This window comes from Salvelinus fontinalis, unplaced genomic scaffold (genome assembly GCF_029448725.1).
Source record: "Salvelinus fontinalis isolate EN_2023a unplaced genomic scaffold, ASM2944872v1 scaffold_0083, whole genome shotgun sequence".
NCBI classification, from domain to species: domain Eukaryota; kingdom Metazoa; phylum Chordata; class Actinopteri; order Salmoniformes; family Salmonidae; genus Salvelinus; species Salvelinus fontinalis.
In genome coordinates this window covers 424554-445483 of record NW_026600292.1, presented here as the reverse complement: position 1 = coordinate 445483, position 20930 = coordinate 424554, and the positions used below count along the sequence as shown (strand labels likewise).

Sequence of the window (20930 nt, the reverse complement as noted above, 5' to 3'; positions counted from 1 at the left end):
AACAATGACCCTAAACATAGAAACAAATAACATAGACTGCCCACCCAGCTCATGTCCTGACCAACTATACAAAGGAAAATAAGGTCATGAATGTGACAGTGCCCCCCCCCCCCAAAGATGCGCCCCCCCCCCCCCCCCCCCCCCAAGATGCAGACTCCGGCCGCAAAACTGAACCTATAGGGGAGGGTCTGGGTGGGCATCTGTCCACGGTGGCGGCTCTGGCTCTGGGGGTTGTCCCCACTCCACCATAGTCAATCCCCGATTCCGTAGCTTCCTCCTACTGACCACCCTCCAAATTAACCCACCTAGATTAAGGGGCAGCACCGGACTGGGCAACACCGGACTGAGGGGCAGCACCGGACTGAGGGGCAGCACCGGACTGAGGGGCAGCACCGGACTGAGGGGCAGCACCGGACTGAGGGCAGCTCCGGACTGAGGGGCAGCTCCGGACTGAGGGGCAGCTCCGGACTGAGGGGCAGCACCGGACTGAGGGGCAGCACCGGACTGAGGGGCAGCTCCGCACTGAGGGGCAGCTCCGGACTGAGGGGCAGCTCCGGACTGAGGGGCAGCTCCGGACTGAGGGGCAGCTCCGGACTGAGGGGCAGCTCCGGACTGAGGAGCAGCTCCGGACTGAGGTGCTCTGGCTGGTCATGGCTGGCTGACGGCTCTGGCTGGTCATGGCTGGCTGACGGCTCTGGCTGGTCATGGCTGGCTGACGACTCTGGCTGGTCATGGCTGGCTGACGGCTCTGGCTGGTCATGGCTGGCTGACGGCTCTGGCTGGTCATGGCTGGCTGACGGCTCTGGCAGATCCTGTCTGGCGGACGGCTCTGGCTGCTCCCGTCTGGCGGGCGGCTCTGGCTGCTCCCGTCTGGCGGGCGGCTCTGGCTGCTCCCGTCTGGCGGGCGGCTCTGGCTGCTCCCATCTGGCGGACGGCTCTAGCGGCTCCCGACTGACGGACGGCTCTGAAGGCTCAGGACAGACGGGCAGCTTTGAAGGCTCAGGACAGACGGGCGGCTTTGAAGGCTCAGGACAGACGGGCAGCTTTGAAGGCTCAGGACAGACGGGCGGCTTTGAAGGCTCAGGACAGACGGGCAGCTCAGACGGTGCAGGGCAGACGGGCAGCGCAGGCGGCGCTTGGCAGATGGGCAGCTCAGACGGCATTGGGCAGACGGGCAGGGCTAGTGCGTGGAGGAGGAACAGGGCTTTGGAGACGCACAGGAAGCCTGGTGAGTGGTGTTGGCACTGATGGTACTGTGCTGGGGCGGGGAGGTGGCGCCGGATATACCGGAACGTGCAGGCGTACTGGCTCCCTTGAGCACCGAGCCTGCCCAACCTTACCTGGTTGTATGCTCCCCGTAGCCTCCCCGTGGGCTGTGTTGGCGAACCGGGGACACCATGCGTAAGGCTGGTGCCATGTATGCCGGCCCGAGGAGACGCACTGGAGACCAGACGCGTTGAGCCGGCTTCATGGCACCTGGATCAATGCTCAATCTAGCCCTGCCAGTGCGGGGAGGTGGAATAACCCGCACCGGGCTAAGCACACGTACAGGAGACACCGTGCGCTTTACCGCATAACACGGTGTCTGCCCGTACTGTCGCTCTCCACGGTAAGCTCGGGGAATTGGCGCAGGTCTCCTACCTGACTTCGCCACACCCCCATGTAGCCTCCCCCAAGAAATTTGGGCTTGACTCACAGGCTTCCGTGCTAGCCGCGTACCTTCATAACGCCGGTTCCTCTCTCCGTTTGCCTCTGCTCTCCTAACTGCCTCCAGCTGTTCCCATGGGAGGCGATCATTTCCAGCCAGGATCTCCTCCCATGTGTAGCAACCCTTGCCGTCCAAAACGTCCTCCCCTGTCCATTCCTCCTTCTTGCGCTGCTGCTGCTTTTTCCCACGCTGCTTGGTCCTTGGTTGGTGGGTGATTCTGTAATGGCAGCCTTCCCTCTCTTCACGAGAAGAGAGAGTGTAGCAGGGATCGGACCAACACGCAGCGTAGCCAGTGTTCGACATGTTAAATTACGACAAATAAACGTGAACACTTACAAAACAAAATAACAAATGTGGCAAACCGATACAGTCCTTTCTGGTGCAGACAAAACACAAAGACAGGAAACACTCTTAACAAACTACAAAACAATAAACAACGTAAACAGACCTGAACATGTGAACTTACAGACAACGAAGAACGCACGAACAGGTACAGACTAAACAAAACGAAACAGTCCCGTGTGGTACAAACACTGACACGGAAGACAATCACCCACAAACAAACGGTGTGAACAGCCTACCTTAACCTCTAATTCCTCCCAAACCCGGATCCGGGAGCACCCTCACCAGTTAAAAAGCTGACTAGCATAGCCTAGCATAGCGTCACAAGTAAATACTAGCATCTAAATATCATTAAATCACAAGTCCAAGACACCAGATGAAAGATACACTAATTGTGAATCCAGCCATCATTTCTGATTTTTAAAATGTTTTACAGTGAAGACACAATATGTACATCTATTAGCTAACCACGTTAGCAAAAGACACCACTTTTCTTACTCCACCATTTTTTTACTGCATCAGTAGCTATCACAAATTCGACCAAATAAAGATATAAATAGCCACTAACCAAGAAACAACTTCATCAGATGACAGTCTGATAACATATTTATTGTATAGCATATGCTTTGTTAGAAAAATGTGCATATTTCAGGTATAAATCATAGTTTACCATTGCAGCCACCATCACAACTCTCACCAAAGCGACTAGAATAACTACAGAGACCATCGTGTATTACCTAATTACTCATCATAAAACATTTCTTAAAAATACACAGCGTACATCAAATGAAAGACACAGATCTTGTGAATCCAGACAATATTTCAGATTTTCTAAGTGTTTTACAGCGAAAACACAATATAGCGTTATATTAGCTTACCACAATAGCAAACATCACAACGGCATTGATTCAAGCCAAACATAGAGATAACGTATTCACCACCAAAATATATAAAAAAAATTCACTAACCTTCTCAGAATTCTTCAGATGACAGTCCTGTAACATCGTATTACACAATGCATATAGAGTTTGTTCGAAAATGTGCATATTTAGCGGCACAAATCGTGGTTATACAATGAGAAAAGTAGCAAAGCTGCCCAGAAAATGGCAGGAGAAATCTTTGAAGAGGCACCTAATTTAATCAGTAACTATTCCAAAACTTGACAAAAAAATACAGGTTGGACAGCAATTGAAAGACAAATTAGTTCTTAATGCAATCGCTGAATTACATTTTTGAAATTAACGTTACTTCAAGCATACAGCGTGCGCTAAAGCGAGACCGCACCATAATTCATGGCGGAATTATTATCTGACATTTGTCAACATAAGTACGAATTAACAGCATAAAGACTGCTTACAATTAGCTGAGCTTCCATCAGAATCTTGGGCAAGGTGTTCTTTCTCCAGAACAATCGTCTTTGGGTTGAAAGATGTCCTCTTGTCCTGTCGAAATGGCCACTAACGTTCGGCATGTGCCGGAAAAGTGTCCAACTCTTGAAAGCGCATCACAAAGTGATGCCAGAAAATCGCAATAAACTGATATAAATTGCTATAAGTCGGTTTAAATTAACTACCTTATGATGTCTTTAACAACTACAATGAATAAAAGCATGACCGGAGATATAGAACTGGCTAAACGAAAGCTTGGCAAGAGGCGACTCTGGTGTTCATACTGCGTCAGGCGCAACGTTGAAAAGGAAGGTACTTCCGCTCCAGGGTCTTATATAAGGTCCCAGATTGCGCAATCGACTCCATTCAAAATCTCCCCGCTTACTGACATCTAGAGGAAGGCGTATGCAGTGCATGTAGCCCCACAGCGTACATAGGGACTTATAAACTGACCCCAGAACAGGGACCTCGATTTCTGAAATCTCACTCCCTGACAGGAAATGTGCTGCAGAAGGAGTTCTGTTTCACTCAGAGAAATAATTCAAACGGTTTTAGAAACTAGAGATTGTTTTCTATCCAATAGTAATAATAATATACATATTGTACGAGCAAGAATTGAGTACGAGGCAGTTTAATTTGGGAACCAATTTATACAAAGTCGAAATGGCGCCCCCATAGGCTCAAGAGGTTTAATATGGTTCTCAATCAGAGGAAACCTGCCCCTGATTGAGAACAATATAAGGCTAATTAACAATGACCCTAAACATAGAAACAAATAACATAGACTGCCCACCCAGCTCACGTCCTGACTAACTAAACAAAGCTAAACAAAGAAAAATAAGGTCAGGAATGTGACACACATTTTCTAAATGTTCCTAATTGAAAAGCACTGGAAATATTTGGAATTGGAATTTCAGTCAACTTCGTGAATTGAGTGGAATTGAGATGGAATTGACCCCAACTCTGCTGGTGGTTGACAACATTCTTATTATGCTACTGTTGCTGCTGATGTGCAGAAGTGTGAATGGAAACCAGAGATAAGCATCACTCAGTGAGGTGTGAAGTATGACTATTTAAGTGAAGTGGAAACTCCTAGCAGAACACACCAGAATAACATTATGATTCTTATCCTTTTAGAAATGTCTGTAGATTGTTAAACAGAGCAACTAAAAGATAAGAACGAGACCATACCTGCTACAGACCAGAGAAAGACCACCAACACACTTCCTGCTGTTCTCAAGGCCATTGTTGCATCTCCCACCCTGCAGTCTTAGAAACATAAACAACAACTCACTCTATAGCTGGTGAATAACTCCACCTGATACATTGAAGTATAAACTGTAAATGGGGTACAGGGCCTCATTACTGAAAATGAACCAGGCTCATATTGTGTTGTGTTGTATTGTGCTATATGGTTGTCTATGTGAATACTGTCTGTCTGTAAGTCTATTGCACTATGTATGTAATGTGTGTGACGTGTTGCATGTCTGTCTACGTCTGTCCATTTAAGATGACATGTTGTATGATGCAATAATACATTCCTAATGTATACAATAGTCATCATCACCATCAACAATCAGTTATTGAACAGATCTGTAGTACTGTAAACACATATTTCTTCATTGAACACATGTATGCAGACAGACAGACACACACAAACACCATCTGTAGGGAAGGCCCATAAGGCCCATGAGTCTGTATCAAAGTCTAGAGAGCTGGATGTAGAAAAGTTAAAACACACACACACACACACACACACACACACACACACACACACACACACACACACACACACACGCACACACACACACACACACACTGCAGTACTACAATGTTTGTCTGCATGTCTATTTTACCCTGGTTAATCATCTCATCACTATGTAGATCAACACTCCTACACTGAGACACTTTATGAATACTGACCCTGATGTAACAACCAAAACACAGCTCAAAACATAACAAGAAGTAAAATGATACATTACCCTCAAGAATATGACAAATGACTAATAACAAATAACCCAAAACTATATTTCAAGATATTGTCAAGAGTACTTACAGAGTGAAGTGAAGGGGAGATGTCTTGTACAGAGAGTCAACAGACTGGTAGTGAGTGGAAACTGCTAGTAAGTGTCAGTTCTGTGGTTGATACATATTTTTAGTAGAATACAAGTAGCTGATGCAGAACTTCCTTCCTCTTTAAGACATTAACATGCATGAGGACCAGAACAGCACATCAGAAAGGGGAGGTTACTGTAATAAAATGGGCCCTACATTTCTAAAATGGACAAAATATTCCCCATTTCCACTTTTATTTAAATACAGAACCATGTTAACAATATGTTGACTATTCTATATTGAATGTTTATAATATCTCAGAATGTATTGCCTTGTCCCTCTGAGTTCTACATGGAACAGGTCAAAGTTCCATTTACATTTGGTCAGTTCCATGATGTCATTCATTCTATTCTACAAACACATTCAATTTACACTCCTCATCAGCTGCATCAAAGTGGTACTGAAGGTTCCAGGGTTCTAGACTAGAGTTCTCCCTACTGGCATCTCAACATTACTGCAGTGTTCTAGACTAGAGCTCTCCCTACTGGCATCTCAACATTACTGCAGTGTTCTAGACTAGACCTCCACCTACTGGCATCTCAACATTACTGCAGCCTCCAGTCCTGATGTCCTCATTCATTTGTGCAGTAATATAAATAGAATGAATGGATACTGTTCCATTAATTCCAGCCATTCCTCCTATATCTCTGCCCACCAGCCTCCTCTGTTGTACAGTACTAGTAGTATCTTAATCTATCAGAGGCATCAATGAACATCACCATAGCCTGCTGTATTGACTGTGTAGTTTGTTGTAGTCTGCTGTCCATAAATCATGTCATTTAGCAGATGCCTTTATCCAAAGCGACTTACAGTTAGTTATATGTGCATATATTTTACGAATGGGTGGTCTAGGGAACAAAACCCATCACGTTGCAGGTGCCATGTTCTACCTACTGAGCTACAGAGGAACATATTCTATAAAGTCTAATGTGTATATATAGATTTCTGATATGATTCAGGAGGCCTGTCAGAGGACAGACAGGAAAGGAGAACAGGAAAGTGACACTGAGTGTGTGCATCTAAACCAACAAAACCACAACCCACCATCACTGTCTCATGTTAATACTACTCCTAAACACAACCCACCATCACTGTGTCTCATGTTAATACTACTCCTAAACACAACCCACCATCACTGTGTCTCATGTTAATACTACTCCTAAACACAACCCACCATCACTGTGTCTCATGTTAATACTACTCCTAAACACAACCCACCATCACTGTGTCTCATGTTAATACTACTCCTAAACAAACCCCACCATCACTGTGTCTCATGTTAAAACTACTCCTAAACACAACCCACCATCACTGTCTCATGTTAATACTACTCCTAAACACAACCCACCATCACTGTGTCTCATGTTAATACTACTCCTAAACACAACCCACCATCACTTTGTCTCATGTTAATACTACTCCTAAACACAACCCACCATCACTGTGTCTCATGTTAAAACTACTCCTAAATACAACCCACCGTCACTGTGTCTCAAGTTAATACTACTCCTAAACACAACCCACCATCACTTTGTCTCATGTTAATACTACTCCCAAACACAACCCACCATCACTGTGTCTCATGTTAATACTACTCCTAAACACAACCCACCATCACTGTGTCTCATGTTAACCTGTTGAGGACAGAGGGCGCTGTTTTCACTTTGGGGGAAAATTGTGCCCAATTTAAACGGCCTCGTACTCAATTCTTGCTCGTACAATATGCATATTATTATTACTATTGGATAGAAAACACTCCGTAGTTTCTAAAACCGTTTGAAATATATCTGTGAGTAAAACAGAACTCATTTTGCAGCAAACTTTCTGACAGGAAGTGGAAAATCTGAAATCGATGCTCTGTTCTAGGCCCTACCTATAAATTTTCTTTGATATTTATTAGTATACACGCACTTCATACGTCTTCCACTAGATGTCGACAGGCAGTGAGAGAAGAAATGGAGTGTATAACTTGATCTGGGGTCGAATAAAAGCTCTCGGAATGACGTGTCACCAGTTTCCTGTTTTCTGGAGAGCGCGAGAAGGTACCTGGTATTGCCTTCTGAAAAGCTGTTGTTACAGGCGACTAATATCTTCGGCTTTGATTTTATTTGATACATGTGACAATATCATCGTAAAGTATGTTTTTTCAATATAGTTTTATTAGATTATTGAAATTTATTCGGGACGTTAGGCGTGTTGCGTTGTGTGCCTTTGTTCAGGAAGGAGAGCTTTGCGCTACTTTGCTAGCTTTCCGTACTAATTGACTGGAGAAGAGGACATTCTAAAACCAAACAACGATTGTTCTGGACAAAGGATCCCTTGTACAACATTCTGATGGAAGATCATCAAAAGTAGGACCCATTTTATGATGCTATTTCATATATCTGTCGAACATGTGAAATAGTCGTTTGCGCCCAGATTTTGGACATGCTCTCGCTATAACTAAGCTGGATGTCGTAATGAAGTTATTTTTAGAATTCTAACACGGCGATTGCATTAAGAACTAGTGTATCTATCATTTCCTATGCAACATGTATTTTCTAGTAACGTTTATGAATAGTTAGAGTGAACAGAATAGTTGAGTGTCATAAAAATATCCGCACATTCTGGGAAAAAGATGCTACGTTAGCACAATGTATAACTTTATGAATACTGACCCTGATGTAACAACCAAAACACAGCTCAAAACATAAGAAGTAGTAAAATTATACAAGTATATGACTAAAAACAAACAAAAAAAAACTATATTTCCAGATATTGTCAAGAGTACTTACAGAGTGAAGTGAAGGGGAGAGGTCTTGAACAGTTAGTCAGCGTACTGTCACTGTCACGCCCTGGCCTTAGTATTCTTTGTTTTCTTTATGTTTTTTAGTTAGGTCAGGGTGTGACATGGGGAATGTATGTGTTTTTGTAGTGTCTAGTGTAGTTGTCTAGTTATGTCTATGGCTGCCTAGATTGGTTCTCAATTAGAGGCAGCTGTGGTTCATTGTCTCTGATTGAGAGCCATATTTAAGGCAGTCATAGGCATTGGGGTTTTGTGGGTAATTGTCTGTGTCTATGTTGCATGTTTGCACTTAGTCTTTGATAGCTTCACGTTCGTCTGTTTGTTGTTTTGTTTCGTTGTCCTTCTTCTAATAAAGAGAAGATGTATTTTCCACACGCTGCGCCTTGGTCCTCTCTCTCTCCCATTGACGATCGTGACAGTCACTGTGTGGAAACAAGAAGTAGTCTACTGTAAGTATTAGTAGAAGCAGGCATAGCCTAAGTGTGAGTTCTGTGGTTAACACGTTTTAAAAGTAGCCTAGTCTAGTCATTAACATGCAGGAACAGCATGTCACATAAAGGATGTTACTGTATCTAAATAGAAAATGGTCTAAAGTCAGAATACTGTAGTTACATTTCTTTATTTGAGGAGTGGACCTACACGTTTTACAAGAGACACAATATGACCCATTCCCATCACTCTTCATCAGCTGGTACTGAAGGTTCCAGAACAGATGAAAGGGGAGTATCTTTGGTTCCAGTGTTCTAGACTAGAGCTCTCCCTACTGACATCTCAACATTACTGCAGCCTCAGTCTATATGTCTCCACTTGTCTAGGAAATCCCAGACGTAGTGAAACAGCTACAACATTGTTAGAGGCAACCTGTCTGCCCAGGGAGACTAATATGTCCCAATCATATGTTCGTCCACTTGGTTCAATAACAAAATAACAACGTGGCAATAAGGCCGAGGGAGGAAAGGGGGAAGGAAATCTCTTTGATTGACACTTCACACACTCATACTGCGTGTCCAGTATGCTGTCTGTGCTGTGTGCCAGAGGACTACAAAAGGGGTGGCACTCCCCAACACCCCCATTCTATCCAAGCCTCCTGTTCCCTTTTAAAGTAGGGGAAATGTCTTCCTCTTTTTCAATCTTCATATTCATTATTCTGTTCTTCCTCTTCCTCCCTCTGTCATATCCGGAAGGTGCGTGGTGTTCAGGGTGGTCAGATTTGCCATAGTTTCCTGTATCTTCCTCTCTGATCAGGCTTATGGTTGAAGAGATAGAGAGAGATAGAGAGATACGGGAGCGAGAGAGAGAGGGGGGGTTAGGGAGAGAGAGGGGGTTAGAGAGAGAGAGAGAGTGTGAGAGATAGAGAGAAAGAGAAGAGAGGGAGAGAGAGGGGGGTAGGGAGAGAGAGGGGGAAGAGAGAGAGAGGAGAGGGGGTTAGAGAGAGAGAGAGAGATAGAGGGGGAGAAAGAAAGGGGAGCGAGAGAGAGATGGGGAGAAAGAAAGGGGAGCGAGAGAGGGGGGGGAGAGAGAGAGGGGGGAGAGAGCGAGAGGGGGGAGAGAGCGAGAGAGAGGGGGGAGAGAGAGGGGGGGGGGGAGAGCGGGGAGAGAGAGAGAGGGGGGAGAGAGCAAGAGAGAGCGAGAGAGAGGGGGGAGAGAGAGAGCGAGAGAAAGAAAGAGAGATAATGGAGCGAGAGAGAGAGAGAGAGAGAGAGGGGAGAGAGAGAGGGGGGGTCAAGAGAGAGAGGGGAGAGGGGGTTACAGAGAGAGAGAGAGGGGGGGTTACAGAGAGAGAGAGACATTGTCACAAAACTGTATATTGACATAATGTGACATTTGAAATGTCTATACTCATTTGGAGCTGTTGTGAGTGTAATGATCACTGTACATTTTTTTTGTGTTGATTTGACTTTTGTTTATCCCTTGCTTTGGCAATGTAAACATATATTTCCCATGCCAATAAAGCCCTTTGAAATGATTTGATATTAATTTAATTGAGAGAGAGAAACCTGAAAGTGAAAGTCCTCAAAGGTGCTGCCAATGCTAAAACTGTCTTTTGGGCACTAGAGTCCTCTGTCTATCTCTATGGAGGTATGATATATGAGTTGATTTGATCAGTCCAATCAAAGCTACGGTAGATTTAACGTGATTTGACGTAATTTTGTCTACGCCAATGACCTTAAGCCTTTTTGGATGGGCATTTCTAATGTAGTTCTATGGCAGCACCCAAGGGGCTTGACATTTCGAGCTCTACCCGTAGATTTTGCGGTGACGTAGTGTCGCCATGAGTGACAGAACACTGGGCCAATCACGGCACTACTAGAGAACATTACCAACCCCTACGCTTCGTATTTTATGCTGGCTGCCCCACCACCACAGAAAGCACTAAGCTGCAACACCTGCATTTTGGAGCTGCCTCACTCAAGAAAGCAAAAACGAGACCATGTTTGTATGCGACTTTATTAACTCAATGCTTTTTTGTTTTTACTTTGTTTGCAAACTGATATGTGACACGTATTAATGTCAAAATAGGCAAAATAAGCAACAAAAAAACTAACCATGGGGCTGAAAACAGATTTAGCTCTGCCCCAGCTGCCTTAAATGACGTGTCGCCACTGCATGTATTTAGAAATTATAGACAAGTTGACTAACAAATAGCCTACCAAAATGTTGGAAATTATAATAATGGACTGATTACATGTATTTTTATATAAAAAATATATCATGACACTGAACAATATGGTATTACGTAATATAAAATGAGTAATAATGTCTGACAGCAATACAAAGTAAATCATCATTGAACACATCAGGAGAAACTTGACCCAAGAGCTAAAAATATTAAAAAGCTTTTATCAGTATTATTAATGTTAGTTGCTGAGGAAAGTAGGACAATTGATGTTATCAAACATCTGTATATGGTAAAATCCCTTAGAAAACGATCTGAAATAAAACTAAAGATAGTAAACACATTGGAACACAAGAAAATGTGGCTATTTACATCATAAAAAATATGTAATTTGAAAAATATAACCATTTATCATCAATATACATAATTATCATTATAAGAAAAGAAAATACATATTCCAGCATTTACTGAAAAGTTAAAGTTCATGGTTTGGACAAACTTCTAGATATGGCAACAATAGAATAGAGGTGTAAGGCCTAGTTTTGTATTGGAACCTTCAGTCCAGGTTGTGTGGTGATAATTTTCAGTCCAGGTTCAATATTGGTGGTTGTCTTCAGTCCAGGATCTGTGGTGGTTCTCTTCAGTCCAGGTTCTGTGGTGGTTCTCTTCAGTCCAGGTTCTGTAGTGGTTCTCTTCAGTCCAGGTTCTGTGGTGGTTCTCTTCAGTCCAGGATCTGTGGTGGTTCTCTTCAGTCCAGGTTCTGTGGTGATTCTCTTCGGTCCAGGTTCTGTGGTGGTTCTCTTCAGTCCAGGTTCTGTGGTGGTTCTCTTCAGTCCAGGTTCTGTGGTGCTTCTCTTCAGTCCAGGATCTGTGGTGGTTCTCTTCAGTCCAGGATCTGTGGTGCTTCTCTTCAGTCCAGGTTCTGTGGTGCTTCTCTTCAGTCCAGGTTCTGTGGTGCTTCTCTTCAGTTGGAGATTCCCCTCACATTCTGGAAGAAGACATACTGAGGTAGCACTCCCACTAAACATTTTATACGCACACACACACACACACACACTTACTGCCAGGGTGTCATACTCTGGTGACCTGGTCTTCATGTTCAGAGCTGAGTACATGTCACTGTTACAGTCAGGACGAACACTCTGTGGAGAGAGAGGTAACAATGAAAATAGTATGAAAGAGACTGTCATGTACCCCCTGTACCCTGTCATGTACCCCCTGGGTGCACGTTTAGTTTTTTGCCCAGCAAGACACAGCTGAAACGCTGTTGTAACTAATAGAATCACCTGTGTGTCTGCTGTGGCATCACTTCCTCCTGTGGATCTCCTGTAATGAGGGACAGAGTAAGTTCTGCTCTGTAAGTAAGTAAGTTGATATATTACAATTTTAACAGGTTTCTTATTTCACCTTTATTTAACTAGGCAAGTCAGTTAAGAACAAACTCTTATTTCCAATGTCGTCCTAGGAACAGTGGGTTAACTGCCTTGTTCAGAGGCAGAACGACAGATTTTTATATTTTCAGCTCAGAGATTCAATCTTTCGGTTACAAGTCCAACGCTCTAACCACTAAGCTGCCTGCCACCCCAGGTGGCCTAGCGGTTAAGGGCGTTTGGCCTATAACTAAATGAATGAATTAAGTTAATAACAAATCAGAGTCTAAGGTGAAAGAATAATACAAATATCAATGTTCCCTTCTTCACTCACCTGAACCACATGAGTCCAGAGAGACAGAGGATGAGAACCAGAACAACCACTATGATTCCTACAGCTGCAGTCATAACTGAGGTTTCTTTCCCTAAATTAAAATATGGACGATGTGAGAACATGTTATTATGAAGTGAAAATGAATATACAGCAATACAGGACATTAATGCAATACTTGTATGTAGAAGCCTATGTATAGTTATAAACCAAAGTGTAATGAGGCAAACTAGAAGAAGATTACCTGAAAACATAATTTATTATTGAAAATCATTTTGTATTGAAGTATTGAAGATGTAACTTTACCTACTACAATGATCATCAGAGCTGTAGAGTTCATAGATCCTCTTCCATTCTGGGCCTCACAGTAATATTCTCCTCTGTCCTCAGACTTGATGTTAGTGATGCTGTAACTCTGTTCCGATGCTTTTGCTGAGGTTACGTTCTTCTTGTACCAGGTGTATTTGTCCACAGGTGGGTTGGCATCACTGCTGCAGGTCAGAGTCACTGAACTGCCCTCCACTATTTCACCAGAGGGACTGACTGACACTGAGGTGTTCTTTGGGCCGTCTGGTGGACAATATGTAACACATTGCTCATACATAGTGCTTTACATGAGGAGCATCATGGAACTTGGACTTATGATTAAAATAAGTTAAATATGACTTTAAATATGTGTGATTATCTGATCAAAAGAAGAGAGGTTTAAGTGTATTTACACTGAATGTCCACAGACACAGAAGAAGAGTTGCGACTCCCATATATGCTCTCAGCCTCACAGTAGTATTCTCCACTGTCCTCAGAGTTAATGTTGGTGATGAGGAAGGTGTTTTCAGATCCTTTCAGTGAAGCTCCATTCTTCTTGTACCAGGTGTATTTGTCCACAGGTGGGTTGGCATCACTGCTGCAGGTCAGAGTCACTGAACTGCCCTCCACTATTTCACCAGAGGGACTGACTGACACTGAGGTGTTCTTTGGAGCATCTAGTAAAGCAGAATGTGTCAGAGGGTCAGGACTGTAGTACACAACCTCAAATGACGTCATGTCAAAAATAAGTGATATCTAAAGTCAGAGAACTATCTAAAACTATCACTGAAACAAAACATGAACAAGAATACATTTGGAGATACTTTAGGACTTGACTGTCTACTAAACTATTCTTCAAGTGTCTGAGGTACTGAACATTCTAACTATAGACATGCATACATCTATGACATTGTGTGTAATTTCTATGTAATGATGAATATTGAAAGTTAAAGCAGTAATACTCTTCTCATTGATATTAAATGATTGATACTTTCTAAGTAGAATAGTAGTTTAATTCATACTTACACACTGCAGGAGAGTGAAGGTCCTCATGGTGTTCTACAGCACAGGAGTAACTGTCTGCAGAATGACCCAACACTACTAGGGTATTACTAGAGTATTGTTGGGAAGTGGGCTCATCAAGACGTTGTCCGTTCTTGTACCAGATGTAGGTGGGGTTGGGGTTGTCAGTCAGAGTACAGGTGGTGCTACAGGTCAGTGTCTTCTGTCCCTCTGCAGCAGGAGTCACCTTCACCTGCAGACCTTAAACAATATGTATAAAACCACAAACACCTCTGTGTTAACAGGATGTAATTCATGTAATTCACCTGTAATTCATTTTGATATAGTATTGTAAAATACAGGGTAGTATTACCTGTGACAGACAGAGTTGATCCTGGGAAACTATGACCCCATTCAAAGTAGTTTGTTTTAAAAGTGAAGCGATACTCAGCTGAGTCCTCCTCTCTCAGATCTGTGATTCTCAGGGTGAAGGGACCTCTGTATATTCCAGTGTACTTCACACGACCTGCACACCCTGGTTCTATGGTTAGGTCTTCAGGGGTTGACTTATCACTTCTAAACCAGAATATTGATGTGGTGGAATAATAACCAACATAAGTACAGGATATGTCCACTGTTGACCCCTTCAAGACACAGATTGTCCTCTTGGTGTAAGTCACTCTGTAGCAGCTCTGACCCAGAACACCTGAAACACAGTGACATAACAAGAGGTCAACTAGATTGTATTCTCAGTTCTTTCTAGAAATGCTAAAAGTTCTCAAATGACAAAGTGAAACCAACACACAGAGGTTATACCGTTCTATGTATTAATATCACTCACAGACTGCAGGAGAGCGGAGATCCTCATGGCCTTTTACAGCACAGGAGTAGCTGTCGTCATAGTTACTGGAGACTGGGTCTTTGTACTGGGGGGAGGTGCTCTCATCTAGATGTTGTCCGTTCTTGTACCAGATGTAGGTGGGGTTGTCAGTCAGAGTACAGGTGGTGATACAGGTCAGTGTCTTATCCTGATGTTCACCAGTCACCTTCACCTGAAGACCTTGAGAATAAACAATATCACTGTAAATCCCTTTGTCACTGACTTATCACTCTAATACAAAGATGGAAGAAATCCTATATTATACAGACTATAGTACATACAACAGAACTAATTGGAATTGAACAGAAAAACACTTTTTTACTGTACCTGTGACAGACAAAGTCACTCCAAGTTTGCCAGTATATGTCCCTCCTTCCTGATCTGTTATTAGTCTGAGCCTGTACGTAGCTGAGTCTCTCTCTCTCAGGTCTGTGATTCTCAGGGTACAGTCTTTCTTCTTATCCCCATGATACTCCAGACGACCTGTATACTCTGGGTCCTGACCCATATCTTCAGGTTCTACACCAGTCCCCCATTTAGTGAACCAGAGGGTTGTTGTGACTGTACCTCTGGGATATGTGTAAGAGCAGGACAGATCAACTGTTGACCCTCTCAAGGCACAGATTCTCTGAGGGGTGTAAGTCACACTCCAGCCATCCTGACCCAGTACCACTGAAACACACAGTCACACAACACAACATTTATTAAATGAAAATTAGTCAATGGCTCTCACTAACAGTAGGGTTTGTCCACACTTTGTTGCTGTAGTTGCTGAGCTGGGTGTGAATGGAAACCACAGATAAGCATCTCTCAATGAGGAGTGAATGACAACTATATAAAGTGAAATAGATACGCCAAACATAACAGAATAACATTATGACTCTTAACCTTTTAGACATGTTTGTAAACAGTTATGAAAGGGACCATACCTGCCACAGACCAGAAAAAGACCAACACACTTCCTGCTTTTCTCAAGGTCATTGTTGCATCTCCCACCCTGCAGGCTTAGAAACATAAACAACAGCTCACTCTATAGCTGGTGAATAACTCACTACATCATCATCAACAACAATCACTTATTGAACAGATCTGTAGAACTGTAAACACATATTTCTACATTGATTGTTGTGAAGCTGTTTTATTCTCAGAACCCCAAATATAGGAGGATAAATGTTCAATCCTCTACGGTCCGTCAAGCTGTACAGCAGCCTAAAGACTGACCACCAGGTTCAATGATAGCTCCTATCACCAAGCTGTGAGGCTAAACAGCAAGTGACACGCACGCACGCACGCACGCACGCACGCACACAGAGCATCTGTAGTGAAGGCCCATGGAGTCTGTATCAAAGTCTAGAGAGCTGGTTGTTATGGATGTAGAAAAGTTAAAACACACATCCTACACAGTATAGATGTCAACCCTACTCCCTATCAGTCTGGTCCTGAAGGGCCAACAGCAAAATCCACTGCGTCATTCACACACACACACACTCAACCACGCCAGGGGAGACACTTTATGAATACTGGCCCTGATGTGACAACCAAAACACAGCTCAAAACATAACAAGAAGTAAAATGATAGTATATGTATATGACAAATGACTAAAAACAAATAACCCAAAACTATATTTCAAGATATTGTCAGGCGTACTTGCAGAGTGAAGTAAAGGGGAGAGGTGAAAACAAGAAGTAAGTGTTGACACATTATAAAGTCGTCAGAACACATGTAGCTGAATCAGAACTGTCCTTTTCCTTCCTCTTTCAGACATTAACATGCATCATGACCAGACCAGTACGTCAGAAAAGGGCTGTGTCTGTATTTCAACAGACAGTGAAAAAGACTGCAGCTCACACACTTTCCAGTCCACACTCTCACACACATTGATCCCCTGTATGCAGCTCACTCTCCAGATCCCAATCACCTGAATTCTGATCACCTGTTCACAAACCTGTATGTCATTATCACACACTATTTAGTTCAGTTCGTTGCACCCCGTCATTGTGAGGTATTGTTTGTTTTGTGACACACTTCTTTCCCGTATTTAGTCCTCCTGTGTATGATAGTTTTTTCCTTCCTCACTAACGACGCCTTTTGCCTATTCCATGCATGTACCTTAGCCTATCGGATGTCCTGTTATCAACCTCTTGCTGTTCTCCCAGACTACGTTACCAGCCTTTTCCCTGCCTGTACTGTTGCCTTTTTGGTCTGGGTGTCCTAGGTGATGTGATGTTCTCTGGTGTTGGTCTGGGTGTTCTAGGTGATGTGATGTTCTCTGGTGTTGGTCTGGGTGTTCTAGGTGATGTGATGTTCTCTGATGTTGGTCTGGGTGTTCTAGGTGATGTGATGTTCTCTGGTGTTGGTCTGGATGTTCTAGGTGATCTGATGTTCTCTGGTGTTGGTCTGGGTGCCTTTTTGGACCCCCTGTTTTTGACCTTCTGCCTGCCCCTGGACACAGCTTCCTGCCTCCTCCTGTGGTCCTTTTAAGAAACACCTGCTGCGCCTTGCGCTTGAAACCAGCTCTCTGTCTCCCATCGTGTTCGTTACACATGTAAACAATGTGTTGACTACTATTTATAACGTTAACAATTTATTGTGTTGCCTTGCCCTTCTGAGTTCTGTATATACAGGTCAAAGTTCCATGATGTCATTCAATTAGAACCCATTCCATTTTAACACCCATTACCATCACTTTTCATCAAATGTATCAAAGTGGTACTGAAGGTTCCAGTGTTCTAGACTAGAGGTCCACCTACTGGCATCTCAACATTACTGCACCATCCTAATAATAATGTCCTCAATAATGTTGGGCTAATAACAACATAACAAACTGACAATACATCAGATAGAATTCTGAAACGCAACACTGTCTACTTGACAAAGTCACATTTAATCACACAAACACTGATGTCTGTAGTATTACAACATGTCGCTATCATATTATGTTACACTGTTGACCCTTGTGTACAGTACTGGTAGTAGCATTAGTTAGCATGTCACGTTCTGACCATAGTTCTTTTGGTTTTTCTTTGTTTTAGTATGGTCAGGGCGTGAGTTGGGGTGGGCAGTCTATGTTTTCTGTTTCTATGTGCGGTTTCTTGTTTGGCCTGATATGGTTCTCAATCAGAGGCAGGTGTTAGTCATTGTCTCTGATTGTGAACCATATTTAGGTAGCCTGTTTTGTAGTGTGTTTTGTGGGTGATTGTTCCTGTTTGTGTGTTCCTGGTTTGTCTGTGTTCACTAGTTCGGGACTGTAGCTTCGTTGGTTTTCGTCTGTTTATTGTTTTGTTCATAATTGAAAAGTATTCAAATAAATATGGATACGTACCACGCTGCGCTTTGGTCCTCCTCTCCTTCCACCGATGAAAGCCGCTACATAGCAGAGGAATCAGTATCATCATCACTATAGCCTGCTGTATTGACTGCTGCTGTCCATATACTGTATAGTCTAATGTAGCCTGTTATCCATATATAGTCTAATGTAGCCTGTTATCCATATATAGTCTAATGTAGTCTGTTATCTATATATAGTCTAATGTAGCCTGTTATCCATATATAGTCTAATGTAGCCTGTTATCCATATAGAGTCTAATGTAGCCTGTTATCCATATATAGTCTAATGTAGCCTGTTATCCATATATAGTCTAATGTAGCCTGTTATCCATATATAGTCTAATGTAGCCTGTTATCCATATATAGTCTAATGTAGCCTGTTATCTATATATAGTCTAATGTAACCTGTTATCAATATATAGTCGAATGTAGCCTGTTATCCATATATAGTTTAATGTAGCCTGTTATCCATATATAGTTTAATGTAGCCTGTTATCCATATATAGTCTAATGTAGCCTGTTATCCATATATAGTCCAATGTAGCCTGTTACCCATATATAGTCTAATGTAGCCTGTTACTCATATATAGTCTAATGTAGCCTGTTATCCATGTATAGTCTTATGTAGCCTGTTATCTATATATAGTCTAATGTAACCTGTTATCCATATATAGTCTAATGTAGCCTGTTATCCATATATAGTTTAATGTAGCCTGTTATCCATATATAGTCTAAACTTCTCACGAGTCACAAACCCGGATCCGGGATCCCACCCATCAAAAAAGCTGACTAGCCTAGCCTAACGCCACAGGGATTCATATAATATAATTTTCATGAAATCACAAGTCCAATACAGCAAATGAAAGATAAATATCTTGTGAATCCAGCCACCATTTCCGATTTTTTAAATGTTTTACAGCGAAAACACAATATGTATTTCTATTAGCTTACCACAATAGCAAAAGACTCAACCGCATATTTTCACAATTTTTCTACCGCATAGGTAGCTATCACAAAACCGACCAAATAGAGATATAATTAGTCACTAACCAAGAAACAACTTCATCAGATGACAGTCTTATAACATGTTATGCAATAAATCTATGTTTTGTTCGAAAAATGTGCATATTTCAGGTAGAAATCGTAGTTTTACATTGCAGCTACAATCACAATTTTTTATTTTATTTTATTTCACCTTCATTTAACCAGGTAGGCTAGTTGAGAACAAGTTCTCATTTGCAACTGCGACCTGGCCAAGATAAAGCATAGCAGTGTGAACAGACAACAACACAGAGTTACACATGGAGTAAACAATAAACAAGTCAATAACATAGTAGAAAAAAGAAAAAAAAGAGAATCTATATACAATGTTTGCAAAAGGCATGAGGAGGTAGGCAATAAATAGGCCATAGGAGTGAATAATTACAATTTAGCAGGTTAACACTGGGGTGGTAAATCATCAGATGATCATGTGCAAGTAGAGATACTGGTGTGCAAAAGAGCAGAAAAGTAAATAAATAAAAACAGTATGGGGATGAGGTAGGTAAATTGGGTGGGCTATATACCGATGGACTATGTACAGCTGCAGCGATTGGTTAGCTGCTCAGATAGCAGATGTTTAAAGTTGTTGAGGGAGATAAAAGTCTCCAACTTCAGAGATTTTTGCAATTCGTTCCAGTCGCAGGCAGCAGAGAACTGGAAGGAAAGGCGGCCAAATGAGGTTTTGGCTTTAGGGATGATCAGTGAGATACACCTGCTGGAGCGCGTGCTACGGGTGGGTGTTGCCATCGTGACCAGTGAACTGAGATAAGGCGGCGCTTTACCTAGCATAGCCTTGCAGATGACCTGGAGCCAGTGGGTCTGACGACGAACATGTAGCGAGGGCCAGCCGACTAGAGCATACAGGTCGCAGTGGTGGGTGGTATAAGGTGCTTTAGTAACAAAACGGATGGCACTGTGATAAACTGCATCCAGTTTGCTGAGTAGAGTATTGGAAGCTATTTTGTAGATGACATCGCCGAAGTCGAGGATCGGTTGGATAGTCAGTTTTACTAGGGTAAGTTTGGCGGTGTGAGTGAAGGAGGCTTTGCTGCGAAATAGAAAGCCGACTCTAGATTTGATTTTGGATTCGAGATGTTTGATATGAGTCTGGAAGGAGAGTTTGCAGTCTAGCCAGACACCTAGGTACTTATAGATGTCCACATATTCTAGGTCGGAACCATCCAGGGTGGTGATGCTAGTCGGGCGTGCGGGTGCAGGCAGCGAACGGTTGAAAAGCATGCATTTGGTTTTACTAGCGTTTAAGAGCAGTCGGAGGCCATGGAAGGAGTGTTGTATGGCATTGAAGCTCGTTTGGAGGTTAGATAGCACAGTGTCCAAGGAAGGGCCAGAAATATACAGAATGGTGTTGTCTGCGTAGAGGTGGATCAGGGAATCACCCGCAGCAAGAGCAATATCATTGATATATACAGAGAAAAGAGTCGGCCCGAGAATTGAACCCTGTGGTACCCCCATAGAGACTGCCAGAGGACCGGACAACATGCCCTCCGATTTGACACACTGAACTCTATCTGCGAAGTAGTTGGTGAACCAGGCAAGGCAGTCATTAGAAAAACCGAGGCTACTGAGTCTGCCGATAAGAATATGGTGATTGACAGAGTCGAAAGCCTTGGCCAGGTCAATGAAGACGGCTGCACAGTACTGTCTTTTATCGATGGCGGTTATGATATCGTTTAGTACCTTGAGCGTGGCTGAGGTG

General features: G+C 42.9%; 1 protein-coding gene across 1 annotated transcript in view; it reads right to left on the bottom strand.

Annotated features, from left to right (window-relative positions):
- Positions 1 to 12885: 12885 nt before the first annotated feature.
- The window catches only part of LOC129842987 (sialoadhesin-like), a 59586-nt gene continuing 51541 nt past the window's right edge, over positions 12886 to 20930 (bottom strand). The window contains exons 2-6 of the mRNA XM_055911709.1: positions 15172 to 15516; positions 14806 to 15024; positions 14607 to 14670; positions 12967 to 13264; positions 12886 to 12900 (exon numbers count right to left, since the gene is read on the bottom strand). Of these exons, the coding sequence (XP_055767684.1) occupies positions 12886 to 12900; positions 12967 to 13264; positions 14607 to 14670; positions 14806 to 15024; positions 15172 to 15516 (941 nt within the window). The remainder of the gene's footprint in view (positions 12901 to 12966; positions 13265 to 14606; positions 14671 to 14805; positions 15025 to 15171; positions 15517 to 20930) is intronic.